At 45.3% G+C, this 21,074-nt stretch overlaps 1 protein-coding gene across 1 annotated transcript in view; it reads right to left on the bottom strand.

Annotated features, from left to right (window-relative positions):
• The window catches only part of iglon5 (IgLON family member 5), a 282,486-nt gene extending 265,044 nt beyond the window's left edge, over positions 1-17,442 (bottom strand). The window contains exon 1 of the mRNA XM_002938206.5: positions 16,983-17,442. Coding sequence (XP_002938252.1) covers positions 16,983-17,043 — 61 coding nt within the window. The 5' untranslated portion in view covers positions 17,044-17,442. The remainder of the gene's footprint in view (positions 1-16,982) is intronic.
• Positions 17,443-21,074: the final 3,632 nt, after the last annotated feature.

Genomic DNA, 21,074 nt, shown 5'->3' with positions numbered 1-21,074 from the left:
GGCACGGGTTGATCTAGCCATGCCCACATTCTAATGCTTTGATTGGCACAGGTTGGTCTAACCATGTCACCATACTAATGCTTTGATTGGCACAGGTTGGTCTAACCATGTCACCATACTAATGCTTTGATTGGCACGGGTTGGTCTAACCATGTCACCATACTAATGCTTTGATTGGCACGGGTTGGTCTAACCATGTCACCATACTAATGCTTTGATTGGCACGGGTTGGTGTAACCATGTCATCATACTAATGCTTTGATTGGCACAGGTTGGTGTAACCATGTCATCATACTAATGCTTTGATTGGCATGGGTTGGTCTAACCATGTCACCATACTAATGCTTTGATTGGCATGGGTTGGTGTAACCATGTCACCATACGAATGCTGTGATTGGCACGGGTTGGTGTAACCATGTCACCATACTAATGCTGTGATTGGCACGGGTTGGTGTAACCATGTCACCATACGAATGCTGTGATTGGCACGGGTTGGTGTAACCATGTCACCATACTAATGCTTTGATTGGCACGGGTTGGTCTAACCATGTCAACATTCTAATGCTGTGATTGGCACAGGTTGGTGTAACCATGTCACCATACTAATGCTCTTTATCGGTACTGCTCTTGGATTCCCATATTAGACCTTTGACCTTAGATAGGTAGTTGGATGGGAGCACTAGATGGCAAATGTTCTACAGCCTCTGCCTGGGATAAACACTAATCGACTTCCCAATCCGCTGCCATTTCTTGCCAATCGGCGCTTTCTCCGTTCTGACTAAGTGACCTGTGGGGCGAGCAGATGTAGCGGGATACGTGTAGCACTAATAGCCATGAATGTAGAGGAATTAGCGGCCTGGCAGGCTGCTGTATGTGGGGCGGCTGCACGGAGAGGGGGTTTCATACACCTAGCTGCAGGCCCCTTCTCTCCTTCTCATTTTCTGCCTGGCTGCCTCCCACTGCCCCTGAGATATAAAAGATGCATTTGCAGCAGCGAATAGCAGCGGAGCCGATAACCTGCGCACGTGTCAGCAGCCATCATTCCGCCAGCTTGTCACTCCGCCGGCTGATTTACTGGCCCACACCTACAGACAAATTATTTATATTGCGACCGCTCGCATTCATTAGCGGCAGGGAGGCCGTCGCATTCTTTATTGCCATATCTGCAGGAGACAGGGAGCTTTTGTAGAAGTCGTCGCTTGGGTGCCAGATGTGCTCCGTTCTACTCCAGTGGTGGCCAAAATGTGCACTGCCCACCGGCTTCTGAATGGAGATAAATAAACCCCCACTTGGCTCTGGTTGCCCCGAACCAAACTCAGCAAATGTTGAAGTCCCCCCACCCCATCCAAAGCAACTTTGGGAGATGTTTGAGAAGGAGTATGTGCACTGAAGCTGGGGCAATTGCACTGGAGCTAGGGCAACTGTGCTACAGCTTGGGCAGCTGTGCTGAAATTGGGGCAACTGTACTGCAGCTGTGGCAACTGCTCTGAAGCTGGGGTCAGTGGTGTTAAAGCTGGGGTAAACTGTGCTGAAGCTGGGGCAACTGCGCTGAAGCTGGTGTCAACTGTGCTGAAGCTGTGGCAACTGCGCTGAGGCTGGGGGCAACTGTGATGAAGCTGGGGCAACTGCGCTGAAGCTGGTGTCAACTGTGCCGAAGCTGTGGCAACTGGGCTAAGGCTGGGGGCAACTGTGCCGAAGCTGGTGTCAACTGTGCTGAAGCTGTGGCAACTGCGCTGAGGCTGGGGGTAACTGTGCGGAAGCTGGTGTCAACTGTGCTGAAGCTGGGGTCAATGGTATTAAAGCTGGGGTAAACTGTGCTGAATCTGGGGCAACTATGCTGAAGCTGTGGCAACTGTGCTGAGGCTGGGGGCAACTGTGCTGGAACTGGGGCAACTGCGCTGAGGCTGGGGGTAACTGTGCTGAAGCTGGGGATAACTGTGCTGAAGCTGTGGCAACTGCTCTGAGGCTGGTAGGCAACTGTGCTGGAGCTGGGGCAACTGCGCTGAAGCTGTGGCAACTGTGCTGAGGCTGGGGGCAACTGTGCTGGAGCTGGGGCAACTGCGCTGAGGCTGGGGGTAACTGTGCTGAAGCTGGGGTAACTGTACTGAAGCTGTGGCAACTGCTCTGAGGCTGGTAGGCAACTGTGCTGGAGCTGTGGCAACTGTGCTGAAGCTGGGGGTAACTGTGCTGAAGCTGGGGGTAACTATGCTGAAGCTGGGGCAACTGCGCTGAGGCTGGGGGTAACTATGTTGAGTCCCAGTCGGGTACTGTATAGAGCTAAACCCTCCATAACCCTAACCCAGCCGACAAGTCTTGTAGTTCAATGACAGACAGGACTACAATTAGCCCCCATTAAGACCTGACCTGATCCATCCGCTAGTACTGAGCATCTTGTTGGCCTTGTCTTTACTGAATAGGGCTCCTCAGGGAGTCTTTAAATAAAGGGTTAATTGATGGATAAGTGATGGGGGGGTTGCAAGTCCAGACCCTTTGCTGGTTTCTACCCCGCCGGCCCGCAGAGGCAATGATCATTCTATTTGCATCAGGGCAGATACAGGCCCTTCCTGCCCCACGTGAAGGTAACGCTGTGAGCTCCGTACAAGCCCCACTGATTCCCTGCATATGGCTCCCTCACCAAATGGCTGCAATCTGTTGTCTGCTGCAAAGCCATCACAGGTTTCCTTTTAATTAATATGTTAAGGAGCTGAAGTGATAATTACACTAGTAAAAAGCCTTTTCTCCGGGAAAGCTGAAACGCACCAATCAATAACCCATATTTAAGTTCATAGAGAATTCCCAAGTCATCAATATCTCTCAGTGCGACCAACTTATACGGCTCTGTCTCCCCCCCCACCCGGGCCCCCCCCCCTGGGCCCCGGTCCCACGATACAGACTGGGATGTGAGGCTTCCGCTGTATGTTTCAATTATAAGCACCAATTGTCCCTTTAAACCCACTGCTGCCAATTACTGCCCATAGAGACAGGCCTATATAATGAGACAGGCCTATATATAATGATACAGGCCTATATTATGAGACAGGCCTATATAATGAGACTAAATAATGAGACAGGCCTATATTATGAGACTAAATAATGAGACAGGCCTATGTAAAGAGACAGGACTATATTATGTGACAGGACTATATAATGAAAAAGGCCTATATACAGAAATGAGACAGGACTATAATATTAGACAGGCCTATATAAAGAGACAGGCCTATATTATGAGACAGGCCTATATTATGAGACAGGTCTATATAATGAGACAGGCCTATATAAAGAGACAGGACTATATTATGTGACAGGACTATATAATGAAAAAGGCCTATATACAGTAATGAGACAGGACTATAATATTAGACAGGCCTATGTAAAGATACAGGCCTATATAAATAGACAGAGACATGCCTAAATTATGAGACATGCCTATATTATGAGACAGGACTATATTATGAGACATGCCTATATTATGAGACAGGACTATATTATGAGACATGCCTATATTATGAGACAGGACTATATTATGAGACATGCCTATATTATGAGACAGGACTATATTATGAGACATGCCTATATTATGAGACAGGACTATATTATGAGACATGCCTATATTATGAGACAGGACTTTATTATGAGACATGCCTATATTATGAGACAGGACTATATTACGAGACAGACCTATATTATGAGACAGACCTATATTATGAGACATGCCTATATTATGAGACAGACCTGTTTCCAACTTTCAAATGGGGGTCACTGACCCCGGCAGCCAAAAAACTATTGCTCTGTGAGGCTACAATTTTATTGTTACTTTTTGCAACTTTCTTTTCTATTCAGCCCCTCTCCTATACATATACCAGTCTCTCATCCAAACCACTCCCTGGTTGCTAAGGTAACTTGGACCCTAGCAACTAAACAGCTGCTGAAACTCCAGATTGGAGAGCTCCTGAACTGAAAATGAAATTACCAAACAAACTGTAGATAATACAAAATAAGGACCAATTGCAAATTGTCTCAGAATATTACTCTCATACATCATGCTAAAAGTCAACTCAAAGGTGAACAACCCCTTTAAAAGGATACAGACACCATTCTGCCCATACATTAGCATTAGTTATACACGTGAACCCCACGCCCTGTCTGGCCCTTTAACCAGGGCCGCAAGTGTTTGGTAAATAAAGGGCAAGTATCCCTATACTAGATGGGGGTCGCATTGCAGCACATTTATGTATTATTTATATCGCTAAATTCTCCCTGAGAAATGCAAAGGCTGCTGGGTAAAAAAATGTGATTTCTGAGACCGTAGATATCAAAATACTTTAAACTTTCTATTTTTTATCCTTTGGGGGCCGTTCTTGATGGCGGGGAAGGATGTGCAGCTGTCACTTCAGTGTCACATGTTCTGCGCTTTCTCCTCCGATGGCCCCCCCTGCCCCCCCTGCCCCCCCCGCCCTCCGTTCTATTGATTTCCCTGCTGTTTAGTTAGAGCTCTGGCTGAGCCGCTCTGCAACAGAATCACAGGCATCAGCACCTTAGGGGCTTCCAGAAAGAGGGTCACACAGATTGATGTTCCTGCTTCCCAGTTGGGTGCAGGGATCCATGAAAGCGGAGACAAAGCCTCGGGCAGGGTGCCAAGTGCAAAGGATGGGTGCAAAGAGCCCTGATGTTTGCACCTTGCCCTGCAGGTTGGCCCCGCAGGCACAGCTTCTAGAATGGAGGGCAAAACTGCATCCAGAGTGGGTGATAGGTGGGTGCCCACCCTACTATTTAATGCAGCACTAGGAGGTGCTGAGAAGCCCTCTACTTACCACCTACCTATGGTTTAAAGATAATAAAAGGCACTAAGTTTGCCCAGTTGCAGTAACCCACAGCTACCAATTAGATATTTGCTTTTAAACAGGTGACCAGTAAATGCTACCTGCTGATTGGTTGCTATGGGTTACTGCTCCTGGGCAAACTTAGTGCCTTTTATTACATAACCCCCAATGTCAAGGTTGGACTTAACTAACAAAGCGCCAGAGGATCTTCTGGTGGGCCCCAGACCTACGTGGGCTCCAACACATTTAGATTTCCATAACTATAGTAAGTAGAACTGGACCAACTGGAACATAATAAGAGGAAAAGCTGCTGCTTAAGGGCCAAGCCTGTGGCTACCTGCTGTTGCTATGGGTTACTGCTCCATGGCAAACTAAGTAACTTTTATTACATAACTGCCAACGTCTAGCTTAGACTTGACTAACAGAGCGCCAGAGGACCTTCTGGAGGGCCCCAGACCTAAGTGGTCTCCAACACAGGTAGATCCCCATAACTATAGTAAGTAGAATTGGACCATAATAAGCGGGAAAAGCTGCTGCTTAAGCGCCAAGTGTGGCAAGGGATATGTAAATGCACCATTGGAGCGTATGTAGGTAGAATATATTATATTTCGTACATTTTGCAGAATGCTGGGCCCTATAAAGGTGTTGTTCTGGGGCCCCAGTAACTACTGACAGACACTGGCTGTACTACAGAAACTGATACGGAGAAGAGAGAAGATGGCAGCACGCCATGTCTCTGTTGAGGGACATTATCCATGGAATGAGACATGATGGAGCCCTGAGTTGGGTGGCTGTGGGTACCCACAGTGCATTGTAGATTGTAAGCTCTTTTGGGCAGGGCTCTCTTCACCTCTTGTATCGGTTATTGATTGCTTTATATGTTACTCTGTATGTCCAATGTATGTAATCCACTTATTGTACAGCGCTGCGGGATATGTTGGCGCTTTATAAATAAATGTTAATAATAATAATAATAATAATAATTGTGGTTAATGGGCAGATAGTGGGTAGTTTCCTGCTCTACTTCTTTAAGAGCAGTTATTTTTTTGCCCATTTTGCCCTTAGACCTGTCTGTCTACATCACTTTCTGGCCTCAGAGCTGACAGTTGGTTTGCAGGTAACCTGCTGTGGGTCAGACTGCTGGTCAGGGTGCGCACTTAGTCACTTACACCCCTCTAATACATCACCCCTTTCAATGGACTAACGCAAAGACAGGGTTAAATCTGCAGCGACTACTTGGCGAGAGCTTCACCCAGGGACTCATGATTTGATTACGCCGAGCAGTACACGGATTAAAGAGAAGGAACAGAAGCACGCAGGCGGAACGTGACAGGCAGACATCACGCGTTTATCAGAAACAGTCGCAATATGATAAAGAGCGTTAAGGTGAATAGAGTGTGGGGCTGGCATGAACCAATTACATACGTGTCAATACAAATGATGTCAATACAACAAAGGGCAGTAGGTGTGCAATTCAAAATGGTTGCCTTGTCCCAACATTCACAAAGCATTCTGGGTGCTCAGGTGTCACTACTCATAACAATCATGGAACAGAAAAAGCAAACCCAATGATTACGCCCACTCACCATGGGCACCACTATAGAAAAAGCACTACCATTAAGGATGTTGGGTGGAGCCCCAGAGTTGGGTTCATTATTCACAGTTCAAGTTACTGAACTTCATGATTTGTCCTCCCCCCAAACGCTTTGGCTATTGCAGATTTATATAGATGTGGAGAGAGTCAGTCCCTCGCTTGTTAATGCTTTTTTTCCTTGCCTGGGTTGACCTACAGTGATCTTCTACAGTGATCTAATTGAATCCCAGGATGGTGGGTTGAAATTGGTCTTGAGGGGCCCCATATATGAAAGGATAAATGATGGGGAAATGATGAAGCCTGTTGGCCCAAGTATGGGGTCAAAATAATGGCCCCCTCTGGTTCTGTTCAGATATCCGTTGGGGAAGCTGGGAAATATCGGTCGGTTAATGACTGCATCAGGCATTGCATGGTTTCTAGTCTTATAGGTCTGTGCAGGTCACCCCATGTTATTGCCTGGGGGCTCAATTACCAGATCACACTGAATAAGTCAACCACTTGGATGGCCAGATCCAAACGAAGGCTGGGGGTACACTTGCTTGTTTTGATGGCTTTATATATTCCCTGGTCAAAACATCACATCAAAACCCCTCCTTCAGCTGCTTCTTGATTAAAAGTCAATGCTCCCGGCAAGAAATTCATGAAATTTACCCAGTATTTCTTAGGATTTCCAATGCTTTTATGGCGGGCATTGTTGTTTCTAAACCAGTGGACACATCTTGAGCGGAGCTTCAACCAATTACACTTGTTATAATACCAAACTGCTCAACTGAACTGCAGGAACATTTGCAGCTTATTGGCCTGTTTATGGGGCCAAAAAAGACCCACACTAATACCTACTTGGGGCAGATGTTTACTGGGCTGCCCTATTGGGTCTTACAAGTTTACACCAAATTGGATCATTTGCCTGGACTTCTATGAATCAAATAAGCCAAGTTTGGTCTACCAATGATCTGTAGGGGTTTCTAGTTTACATCCAAATTAGGATTTCCTATACCCATACCTGGCCATGTAACATATGTGTATATATAATGTAGAGCAGTGATCCCCAACCAGTGGCTCGGGGACAACACGTTGCTCCCCAACCCCTTGGATGTTGCTCTCAGTGCCCCCAAACCAGGGAGTTATTTTTGAATTCCTGACTTGGGGGCAAGTTTTGGTTCAATAAAACCCAAAGTAAAGCCAAGCAGAAACTTCTATAGGCTGCCAGCTCACATAGGGACTACCAAATAGCCAATCACAGCCCTTATTTGGCACCTCCAGGTACCTTTTTCATGCTTGTGTTGCTCCGCAACTCTTTTTACACTTGAATGTTGCTCATGGGTAAAAAAGGTTGGGGATTCCTGATGTAGAGTCTGAATTGATTTTAGGTTTGGTTTGACTAAACTCTATGGGGCAGATATATTTGAAAAAATTGTGTCAAGCAAAAGCAATATCAATTTTTTGCCCAACTTGAATTTTTCAATATTTATCCATCAAAACAAAACTAAACTAAAATCCGACAATTTAGAATTTTCCAGATTGCTCAATTGAAAAAAAAAAAAGTAAAATCTCATACATTCGAATGAAAACATTTGGCAACTAAAATCTGACACTTTTGAGTTTGAATTCTTTTGCAAATTTGCCGCTGAAAAATATTCGGTCAAATTTAACCACAAATTTTTTTCCGCCGTCGGTTTTAGAAAAAAAAAAACCTCCAATTCATATCTATCTTCCCAGATTTGGTTAAACTTGCCAAAAAGTGGCGAATCTCAACCCAAATTCTGGATTCTCTCGTCCCGATTGCACGGAAGCTTCGCGGATTCCGGCGCTGCGGATTCCTTTAGACTTTCAACAAAAAACACTGACTCGCCGGCGAGATCTCTTGGAGCGCCGCGTATTTGATCCAATTTGCCGACTTTTGTCTAATAAATATGCATGTTATAGAGTTTAATCTGAAGGGGATACAAGGTGATGCTTCTCGCATGGAAGAGAGAGAACGATTGTTTATTTACCGTTAGAGAAATAAAATAAATTTTATTCAACAAATTGTGGGGGGAAAAAAAAACAAACAATTGAATAAAAACAGGGATACCTGGGGAGAGATACCTATTTGTCAGTTCAAGCTTTGATAAATCTCCCCCCCCCCCGGTGGCCGCGGGGACGGTCCAGGGACACAAGCCCTGTCACCTCTATAGCCGAGCGGCTTTGGAAATCATATGATTAAGCACAACACTCCCCTCGGAGTGAGAGAGTGAGGACATGAATAATAAAAACCTCATCTGCAGGAAACGGCGCTCTAAACAGGTCACTGGCAGAAGCGCGTCGCTCCCAGGAGACAAACGCGTGGGACCTTGGCCCCCACGGCCTGTTAGATGATGCTGGGATAATGGAAGGGGTTGCCTGTCACTTAATAGCAGGTCTGGTTTCAGAAGGGACATAAATACTGCCAAGGGGCCCCTCAGCTTCAGAAGCGCCCCCCCAGCCAGGAAATGGTACAGACCAAGGCCCCTTATCCCTTCACCTGGCCCAGGGAATATGGGAATATCTGAATGAAAAGCAAATGTCAGCCGTACCGAGGGGAAGTGATATCTCAGGTTATCCCAGTACATGTCATGTAATTACAATAAATCAGCCGTATCTAGAGTTGCCACTTGGCCAGTAGATGACCAGTCTAGTTGGTAAATAGCCAGCTAGGGCCGGCACCGGAAATACATAATTTACCAGCAATGTATTTGACCCATTGCCCCATTTATTAGTCACATTCATCCCTTCCCCACCTGGTCCAACAATCTCCCCACCCCTTTGCATCATAGCCCCGCCTCCGCCATGGCACACACCCCAAACCAAAGGCCGGTATTATAGAAAAATAGAAAAGGTGGCAACCCTAACGATATCACTACCAAATCACTTACTGTACAGGTACCCACAATGCCCATTGGTTTTTATCTGCTACAACAAAAGCAAGTTTACTAACATTTCATGCAGTTTTCACGTGCAAATTTTGAGTGCAATTTTTTGAAAATGTATATAAAGTTGGGTTCGGGTATGTTCATTCCAATGCAACAATGTCAGCGTTTTCTACAGTTTACTAAAGCATTTTTTGCTTTCCCTTAAGGCTTTGTGTCCTATATAGAGAATAATGGGTCAGATTTAGTTCCACAAGAAAAGCTTTTCTTTTAATACAATTCCAGGTTTTCCCATAGAGCCAGATGCAATCCAATGAGAAAAAACTTACCGGTATCTCCCATGAAAACTTTAGTGAAGTCTATGGGAAAAACTGAAACTGAACTGGGAGAAAAGCACAAGGCTGCAGGCTGAGTTATACAGGGAACTCTGAGTATCACTCATGTATTATAAGGGATAATGTACCCCCTACTGTAAATGATAAGGATATTAGCAGTCACTGAGGGGTTCTGTGCCCCCCATATAAAGGCACAAGGCTGCAGGCTGAGTTATACAGGGAACTCTGAGTATCACTCATGTATTATAAGGGATAATGTACCCCCTACTGTAAATGATAAGGATATTAGCAGTCACTGAGGGGTTCTGTGCCCGTATAAAGGCACAAGGCTGCAGGCTGAGTTATACAGGGAACTCTGAGTATCACTCATGTATTATAAGGGATAATGTACCCCCTACTGTAAATGATAAGGATATTAGCAGTCACTGAGGGGTTCTGTGCCCCCCATATAAAGGCACAAGGCTGCAGGCTGAGTTATACAGGGAACTCTGAGTATCACTCATGTATTATAAGGGATAATGTACCCCCTACTGTAAATGATAAGGATATTAGCAGTCACTGAGGGGTTCTGTGCCCAAATAAAGGCACAAGGCTGCAGGCTGAGTTATACAGGGAACTCTGAGTATCACTCATGTATTATAAGGGATAATGTACCCCCTACTGTAAATGATAAGGATATTAGCAGTCACTGAGGGGTTCTGTGCCCCCCATATAAAGGCACAAGGCTGCAGGCTGAGTTATACAGGGAACTCTGAGTATCACTCATGTATTATAAGGGATAATGTACCCCCTACTGTAAATGATAAGGATATTAGCAGTCACTGAGGGGTTCTGTGCCCATATAAAGGCACAAGGCTGCAGGCTGAGTTATACAGGGAACTCTGAGTATCACTCATGTATTATAAGGCATAATGTACCCCCTACTGTAAATGATAAGGATATTAGCAGTCACTGAGGGGGTCTATAACCATATAAAGGCAAGGGGCTTTCTAATATACTCATGTTTTACATTATTTTGTATAATACACAATCAACAATAAATGATAGTTTACAGAATACACATGACTATACAGGGTGTTTACCTGCCCATGTTAAGGAGTTGAAAAATTCATACACAACAAATGTTTTTTTTTCAGCCACCCAAGAAATAGGCTGAAATTTATAACTTGACTTAATTTTCAGATTTTTACCAAGGACATTTACTTACAAACATACCCCATGGGTTGCCAACTGGCCTAGTTGGCCAAAGCCATCCTTGACTGGGGTTACCAGCTGACTGGTATAGAAATGATGCTTAATGCCAATGTTATTAATAGGAAAGAAAGACAAACATATAGGAAGTCCAGTATTTTCCCAAAAAAGCTGCCGGCCCTGGTTGGTGCCCAAGTTAAATCCTTTCTCTTTCCCCCTAACCCCCAACTAACCAGCTCTGTATGGAGGATTAGGGAAGACATCACAAAGCAAAAACCCCCTGTATGAAACAAGTGTTATAACAATCACACACAATGATAGTGGCCCCGAGGGACATTCCGTTACACCGTTGCGCCCGTGCCATTAGGCAGCGGAACTCACACGAGCAGCTGTTGATAAATACCAGTAAGTGAGCAATTACCCAGCCTGACGGAGATACCACGCTTGGCATTCAGTTACATCCCCCGGGGAATTGAAAGTGTTGACCTCTTTATCAGCCGGGCGATGCCCCCCGGTGGGATCTCAAATGTTACAAGGACTTGAGGGAAATAAATACCAAGGCAGGGGAGACCGGCTCCCCCCCTGCGGATAACAACATGATATCTCTGTAAAGCAGTGTAAATTAATTTTACTTTTTGTTTGCTGTTTTGCTGCTCCTTTAAGATCAGGGGCGTTAGACACAGCAGGGATAACCCCCAGGTGTAGCTGTAAGGATATACAGTGGGTAGGCCCAATGTTTAAACATTTCTGTGAGAGGGTTAACAATGAATATTCGTGTCTCCCAGCCCACTCTTTCCCTTTATAATGAGCATTTCACTCCTTATTCCAGTGATGTGCTACCCTCCCTTGTCATATTCCTGATTGGGAGAGTTACTGATCAGATGGGATTGTAAAGGGGAAGTGTATATTCATTTCATTACAGTACTGGGCATATGAGACATACCTGCCAACCCTTACTGGTGGCAGAACAATCCTATTGGGTTTATTTCATGGTTAAATGATTCCCTTTTCTCTGTAATAATAAAACAGTACCTGTACTTGATCCCAACTAAGATATAATTACCCCTTATTGGGGGCAGAACAGCCCTATTGGGTTTATTTAATGGTTAAATGATTCCCTTTTCTCTGTAATAATAAAACAGTACCTGTACTTGATCCCAACTAAGATATAATTACCCCTTATTGGGGGCAGAACAGTCCTATTGGGTTTATTTAATGGTTAAATGATTCCCTTTTCTCTGTAATAATAAAACAGTACCTGTACTTGATCCCGACTAAGATATAATTACCCCTTATTGGGGCAGAACAGCCCTATTGGGTTTATTTAATGGTTAAATGATTCCCTTTTCTCTGTAATAATAAAACAGTACCTGTACTTGATCCCAACTAAGATATAATTACCCCTTATTGGGGGCAGAACAGTCCTATTGGGTTTATTTCATGGTTAAATGATTCCCCTTTTCTCTGTAATAATAAAACAGTACCTGTACTTGATCCCAACTAAGATATAATTACCCCTTACTGGTGGCAGAACAATCCTACTGGGTTTATTTAATGGTTAAATGATTCCCTTTTCTCTGTAATAATAAAACAGTACCTGTACTTGATCCCGACTAAGATATAATTACCCCTTATTGGGGCAGAACAGCCCTATTGGGTTTATTTAATGGTTAAATGATTCCCTTTTCTCTGTAATAATAAAACAGTACCTGTACTTGATCCCAACTAAGATATAATTACCCCTTATTGGGGCAGAACAGCCCTATTGGGTTTATTTAATGGTTAAATGATTCCCTTTTCTCTGTAATAATAAAACAGTACCTGTACTTGATCCCAACTAAGATATAATTACCCCTTATTGGAAGCAAAGAAAACCTATTGGTTTATTTATTGTTTAAATAATCTTTTAGTAGACTTAGATTCCTTATCCAGAAAACCCCAGGTCCCGAGCATTCTGGATAATGCTGTACAGTGCTGTAGAATGTATTTGCGCTTTATAAATACATGTTAATAATATTAATAATTACACCTCCTGTTTCTACAATGTTTGTTTCCTCTCTACAGAGTCTACTTGGTACCCCAACACTCTAAATGACTGCTGCCCCTCTATAGTGTGTATCTTACCTCTCTACCCTTGGCAGTGGGTACCCCTCCTCTCTACATGGCTCCCATGTACCTTTTTCTAACTATTCTGGTATCCTCCCTCTCCAACCTATGTACATTTATCTCTTTATACCCAGAATTCGCCCATATCTACGTAGATTCCATGTTTGACAGGCTAAGCCTTTTCCCTCCCAACCCATTGCTTCTGATCCTGAGTCTAACCCGTATTACAGGCACCTACGGGATTTCTGGTATCTCGATGTCAGACTCAAGGCAAATAATTAGCGTGAGATGGAAGGTGCTCCAGCCTGTGAACCCTCTTGTTCTCTGCTTGTACTTCATCTGAACAGACTGATCATCCCGCTTGTTGTGTCTTCCCATGGCTAATACTCATCATTACTGCAGGCCCCACTAGCTCAGTGTTATAGACATGGAGCAGCCTGTCAGGCCGTGCCAAAGAGTCACTGCTGACGGGCGTGGAGGAGATAGTAGGCCTTAATTATGGGAAAAAAAGCTGCTAGAACTATAAAAAAATGAAAACAAAAAGGAAAAATAAATGAAAAAGGGAGTAGAGATACTCAGGAGGGAATTGTGGGAACCCAAGGAAGTCCCATTGCACAAAAGCAGCCGTCATTCCTGAAGAATAAGTAACCAGCGTATGATTCAGTTTCCTATGCACGAAACGCGTAAATTAAAGTTTGCCTTTCTTTTACACAAGCCTGTTTGTGGGATCCATGAGTGCCTGCTGTGTTGGTTGTGCTTTGATCAGGGCCCCCCTTCGTTTATAACAAGATAATACAGAAAAAGGAACATATCAGTGTATCTGCTGTTCAGCCATATTTCTAAGCATGTCCAGGAGTTAACCCAAATCTTGCCCTAACCCATATTGAAGCTGGGCTTTCAAGTGTATCTACCACACTGACCAACAACACTGGCCATTCCCAGCATCAGTACAGCAATAATTGGGGAGCCCGAGATACACCATGGAATACAACATCACATTTTCAGAACTAGGTACTTTTTCAGCAATGCCCCTAAGCAATTTAGAACATGCCCAGTTATGCCAGCCACACCCCTGATCCATTCCAGAGTCCAGACAGTTCCACTCCATGATTCAGGACTAATTAATGGAGCATTCTAGGCATCTACATACTTGAGCCATACTGGTTATACAGGTCAGTCATTTAGAAACCAGAAAATAAGAAGTAAAGTCCAGTTGACAAGGGGAGTTTTAGTCATTTAAACTCAACAAGATCCCTCTGGTCGGAGTGATATATTAGTTCCGGCTCTATTCCCATCACATGCAGTTTAGAAACCAAAAAAATAAGAATCCAGTCACACACAGTCAGCAAAAACTGTATAAACGACTGAGAACCCACAAGCGTTTCCAGGGTTTGGATGTATTTAGGGGGTGCAAGTTTGTTTCGGTCTCATGGTCCGGAAGGCTTTGCAAAGCAGGTCATATTTAGATTAATGGTGGGGGGTTGTCTCCAGCACACGAGGGGTTAAACTATTTCAGCTGCTCTGTGGGGCAAAGGTGTATAAAGGGGCACAAGTGTGTCACTTTACCTTTCTAAAGTGCAACATTACAGGTGCATGGTGCGGCCTCAGTGGAAGAACTAGGGACCCAGGCTCCTTCCACACCCAATACTTGCACCATTTGATGCCCCCAACTCGCACACTTCATACCACCACCAAATTTTAAATCCTATGCCCTCCACCCACTCATATCCCTTCACCCCTGTGTGTATAATTATGGACTGGTCACTTAATATTGCAGTTTTCTTAAACTTCTAATGGCAGAGAATGCGGTCGCTGGGCTCTGGTGCCGTCGCATCCCCTGCACCTTCTGTAGTTACCCTCCGGGTTATTCGTTACCCATAGAAGTCCAGGGTTCAGTTAGCAACATCTATATAGAATGTGAAATGAAGGCCCATAATAGAGAACCCATGGCAAGCCCATAGGATACCCAAAAGATGCCCGCATTAAAGCACAAGCTCCAAATTCTGCACCCGTATTGGTGCATAACTTTCCCACGAAGGTTAAACTTTGCACGAAAGTACTGGAATTCTGGGAAGAAACATGTCAATATAAAATATAGCAAATCTTGAAGATTCTTGCACTTTGCACACTGCTCTCTTGTGTTCTGGGGGGGGGGGGGAATGTACCAGTTTAACAGGGAAACCAGTGGCAGGGCAGCTGTCAGCCTATGGAATGAAGCCTGTTTGGCACTGCCATTCTCAGATGCCAAGCAGGGATTGTTACATAGAAATTAACCCTTTAGCATAGCTGAAGGGGAGGGTGGTATTAGGTTATAACTCTATGGCGCCCTCTGCCAGCAAAGAAAAAATAACCAATCGTATTGACTATTCTTCCCTAGGGTAAACAGTAACCCTTCCCTTGCCAAGGCAAATGGGAATTCACACGAGACAACAGTGGACAGGGCCAAAGCAGTGTTTGTTTATATGAACCTATGGCTTTCCATTCGCTGTAATTACTCCATGCTACATCAATCCCCCCCCCTTTTTTAGCTTTGATTACAGGAGTGTTATAATACTCACTGCAGTGCCATTCCAGGCTCCCTAGCTGTGAGTTGGGGGAAGGTCTTAGCAGAGCTGACATAAGTAGCGACCGGGCCCCAGACTTTTTTAGGGCCCCATTTCTCAACAAAGTAGGGGTACCCCTTCAGATGCATTTACCAGCACCCAGGGACCATCTTATCCATCTCCATCACTCTTCTGTACCTTCTATGCCCCATTCTTCCTACCTACAAATAGGACTCCCACTATGTCTGGGGTCTTGGATTCCCTATTTTGAGCCCCTAAAGACGAAGGAAGAATGATTTAGGGCTACCAAGCAATGAAAGGAACATACCATCCTATTCCAGCATTGTATTGTACATACATTGGCCCACACACTCATCATTCCAGTAGAGACATCCCCCCCTGGTAGTGCATGGATACAAGACATCAATGTTGGATGTAATATTTGGGGTCAGTTCCAAGCCATGCAGATGCCAAGCGCTCTCCCCTATACATATCGGAGCCATTAAGGCTCCCGGCTCTCAATGCTCTCTCTGTAGAACAGATGCCAGACACAGCAGGTTCAATACACAGCTGCATACACAGAGCTTGGCTCAAGCCTCTGTCAGTGCGCTGCCGTCTCTGGCAGGGATCAAAGGTCAGCCCGGACCCCTCCATTTATCATACGCGATGGATTTATTTTATTGATCCATCATTTTAATCTGCAGAAAGATTTGCTGCGCGTCTCGTTAACCCGGGAGACCACCATAATAATAATATCCCCATAGGGCAGTCCCAAAAGAGTAGGCAAAGGGTAGGCAAGGTGTCAAGGTACAGGAGTGGGGGGGGGGAGAGAGATGTCACTGTGTCAGTGTATACACCCCCCCCCCCCCACCTCTTTCCCTGCATCTTCCTATATTAATTAATTCATTTGCATTAGCCTCTGACCTCCATTAATGAAATTCCAACTGGAAAAGGCTGGGATATCCCCGAAGGCATTGCACCGAAGCCCCCTAACGACTTCATCGGAAGTCTGTACCAATCATGGAATGTAGGAAATGTTCTCTTGAATTCCCTTGGATTCCACTGCATCATTCCGGCATTCTCCTATACAGAAGCTCACATGAACCCCCCCCAAAGAGCCAGGTAACAGGAGGCCGAATATTTATCAGGGTTGACTCCAAACTTAGTCTTTCAGCATCATTCATAAAGAAAAAAAAGCAGATTGACTGGGGGGGGGGGGGTCTTGCAGCGATGGGCCAACTTTTTACATCCCCCATCAAAGATCTGCAATATGTTTTAGGAAAGCTAACTCTTCATTAACCCTATACATGCTGGATACGACTCTACATCCCCCCCTCCGAGATGTTAGGGAGCTGATGATCAGAGGTGGGGGTTCTGAGCAGCGTTGCCCTCCCCAACCCCTTGGAATAACGGCAGATGCCCATGGGTACCACGTAATACATGCCCAGGTTGGCTGCCCCACAGAACCCCAGCCGTGCACTTTTAATAAGAGTAATATGCTGTACCTTGTGCCAGCATCACGATGCCCAGGCTGGCCAGGCTCACCCTCTGAAGTGGTGCCTTCATTTTGATTTTTTCCTCCTCGGTCTCGGCTGTCCTTCTTCTGCTCCTTGCTTGATTCTTCCTCTTCTTCGCTCGGTGTTCTTCTCTCCTCCTTAACCCCTTCCCCCCTCCCTCCCTCCTTGCTGTATCCCCCCTTCACTCTCTCTCTCTCAGCGATGGGAAGCAAGGGATGGAGAAGAGTGAAGCATCCAGTCGTATATGGGGAATGGGAATCTCTAGCAACTCCCCCTCTTGCTTCTCTCTCTCGCACTCTGTCTCTCCTTCTCTCTCTCCTTCTCTCTCTGCCTCTTCTGATTTTTTTTTTCTATCTCTTCTCAGCCCCCCTCCTCCTGTTCCCCTTTCACCCCCCCTTTAACACACGCACACAAACAGACACACACACACTTCCCTCGCCTTCTGCAAACCATATGGGGCTTCTGACAGATGGGCTGTGATTGGCATCAGTTGGGGGCCAATCAGAACTGCCGCTGGGTAGGGGCTTGCCTTTCAAATGACAGGCCAGGGAGCCAATGAAAGGGGTGATGAGGAATGGGTTGGAAGGGGATGCATGGCTTGGTGGGCTCACTGATGCTCTTGCCTGATTTATCCAGGAGGAGATTGTTACTGCAGCAGTGCTATCTGCGCTCTCTCCCCCTCCCCATCTCTCCCTCTCCTCACTTAATCTCTGACTCCCTCCTGTGCCTGCTGATAGGATGGAAACAAATTTTGGACAGAGTTAGAGCTGAACAATTTTCTTAACCCTCCGGCTGCTGAAGAGGTCATCGGCTTTGGTACCCAACACCGGAGGCGGCCTTAGCAAGAGAGGCAGGAATGTTCCATTCTCTACCGGGCAATGCATGTTAAAGGAGCAGGGCATTTCATAACGGAAAAAAAGTCACCGGAAATGAAAGAACAATTTAAATTAAAAATTCAAAAGTGATTTAGAGCTTAATTCCCATTTTTAACTGTAAAATGTCATAAAATGAAAAGGAATTAAAAAGCAAACTGAAGGCTTAGAAGTAACTCGGTTTAATTGAGCTGTGACATTTACTGATACATTAGGAAAAGTTTCTCGAATAGAAAGTGAAAGCTGTAGGGTGATAATGGTTGGGAAGGGACTGGGGCTGTGGGATAGCAGGTATAGTAGGGAGAGATGGTGCCTATAGTAGCAGTGGGATAATAGCCTCTGGGAAGGGACTGGGGCTGTGGGATAGCAGGTATAGTAGGGAGAGATGGTGCCTATAGTAGCAGTGGGATAATAGCCTCTGGGAAGGGACTGGGGCTGTGGGATAGCAGGTATAGTAGGGAGAGATGGTGCCTATAGTAGCAGTGGGGGGATAATAGCCTCTGGGAAGGGACTGGGGCTGTGGGATAGCAGGTTTAGTAGGGGGAGATGGTGCCTATAGTAGCAGTGGGGGGATAATAGCCTCTGGGAAGGGACTGGGGCTGTGGGATAGCAGGTATAGTAGGGAGAGATGGTGCCTATAGTAGCAGTGGGGGGATAATAGCCTCTGGGAAGGGACTGGGGCTGTGGGATAGCAGGTATAGTAGGGAGAGATGGTGCCTATAGTAGCAGTGGGGGGATAATAGCCTCTGGGAAGGGACTGGGGCTGTGGGATAGCAGGTATAGTAGGGAGAGATGGTGCCTATAGTAGCAGTAGGGGGATAATAGCCTCTGGGAAGGGACTGGGGCTGTGGGATAGCAGGTATAGTAGGGAGAGATGGTGCCTATAGTAGCAGTGGGGGGATAATAGCCTCTGGGAAGGGACTGGGGCTGTGGGATAGCAGGTATAGTAGGGGGAGATGGTGCCTATAGTAGCAGTGGGGGGATAATAGCCTCTGGGAAGGGACTGGGGCTGTGGGATAGCAGGTATAGTAGGGAGAGATGGTGCCTATAGTAGCAGTCAGGCTGCACCATTAAAGCCAACTTCTGTTAATAACTTTATTTATATGGGGCTGCTGTATGCAGGAAATAGTACAGCAGATATATTCAGACAGTATACAATAACAGTAAAGATTCAGCGCACAACCAATAAATGACATATCATACACTTTTATATACAGTAGGAGCACAACTTTTCTTTAGGCTTTACCGTTCCTTCAGTTGAATCTTACATAAGGGCCCTTATCAAGGCGTATGTGCCATTTACATGCCCTTTGACCCCACCTATGGGCATTTCATTCAGCCAATGAGTGCATTGGGTAACTCTCAGTGTATCTCAGGCGCCCCACATATGTGTGTGTGTTTTTATATGCATTAAAATGAATATTTAATAAGAGCAGCCATTTTCATTATCTTAATATGAATTCAAATTGTGTTTAATAATATCAAAGAGTGTTTACAGAGAGCATTTGGGGCTCTCAGACAAAACAAACTATTTCATCTCAGTTTTTCCATGGGAGGGCCAGCAGTAAGGGCTGAGAATTGAGAATTGAACATATAATTACCGTAGTTTCTTTCTGTTCTCTATAATAATGTTACTGGTTTGGTCTGTAGTTTTAGGGTCAATTGCTCTTTGTCTGCCTTATCACCTACCATAGCCAACCTAAACCTGTCATATTTGGTCATAGTTACATAGTTACATAGGGTTGAAAAAAGACCAGAGTACATCAAGTTCAACCCTTCCAAGTAATCTTCCAAGTTCAACCCTTTCAAGTAATCTTCCAAGTTCAACCCTTTCAAGTAACCTTCCAAGTTCAACCCTTCCATGTAGCTTGGTCAAGCAAAGGGACCCTCAGTCTTGTTTGGTTGGAAACCTTAATGGCCGGTCATCCACCAGTCTGGTAATCTGATTGGTCATCTACTAGGGCCATTGTCTATTTCCCTTAAGGACATATGGACACCAACCTGTTGAGTATATCATTCAACTGGTCTAAAATGTAAAGACTGAGATCCCGTATTGTTTGATTGGGCCCCTGCTTAAACTCTTTAGCATATTGATCAAGGTAATACCTATTGCTATGGGTGGGTATTGGCCCTGAGGCCCCAAAACAAGAGTAGTAAATCCCTTGATGTTAAATCATAGTCCATAACAGTATACCTGATAGGTGTGGTTGGATGGGTGTGGTCATGGGACAAATTAGGACTAAATTATATTGTCACTTAAAGAAATGGTGGGTGACAGGTCTCCCATGACCAAGGCATCATGGCGTTAGGGATAATTTAGATCCATACTGTAAAGCATTAATGTCCAAACATTGGAGAATTGTGACATATTAGACCACACCCATAACCCACAGAGCTCACAACCAACAGGGTGCCCATCAGTAATAACAGGACTCAATGCTGCAATTTGAGCAGGGCCTTCCCCTAGGAGGCCTCAGTTATTAGTCCACTGGTTACCTGGCTCCCTGAATGGTGGGCCCTGCCAACAAGTAAAATGGCAACCTAAACCAACCACACCTCACTTACTCAACACAAGGAACCCCTTTCATGAGCCTCAAATCAAGCTTTTCCATGTAATGGCTCCCCTCTTCCATGGGTAACTGGCTACATTTCCCCCTCTGCCCCAGTTATGGAGGCCCCGATGACCAATTATGCCCAACTTCATCTTGAGACCAATGTTGCCCTGAGCAGGGGAACTCAGACTTCCCATGCCGATAAGCAAATGTGCAATACTGAGGGGAACCCACCGAGGTCACAACCAACAGGCTGAACATTGAGCAGGGCCTTCCCCAGGAGGCCTCAGTTATTAGTCCACTGGTTACCTGGCTCCCTGGGTGGTGGCCCCTGCCAACAAGTAACATGGGAACCTACCCCAAACACAAGGAACCCCTTTCTTTTATGATCCTCAACTCAAGCTTTTCCATGTAAGGGCCCCCCTCTTCCATGGGCCCCTGACTACATTTCCCCCTCTGCCCCACTGATGGAGGCCCCGATGACCAATCATGCCCAACTTCATCTTGAGACCAATGTTGCCCTGGGCCTATGCTGATAAGCAAATGTGCAATATTGAGGGGAACCCAACTTAGTCAGGGCAGGTCTTGGGGGGGAGGATTTTTTTCTTTTGAAGAGAGATGAGTAAGTTGCCATTGGAGCACAAATGTTTTTGGGT

The sequence above is a fragment of the Xenopus tropicalis genome, chromosome 7 (assembly GCF_000004195.4).
Source record: "Xenopus tropicalis strain Nigerian chromosome 7, UCB_Xtro_10.0, whole genome shotgun sequence".
Taxonomy (NCBI): Eukaryota; Metazoa; Chordata; class Amphibia; order Anura; family Pipidae; genus Xenopus; species Xenopus tropicalis.
Note: the sequence above shows the minus strand (reverse complement) of the source record. Positions and strands in the feature narration are given on the sequence as shown.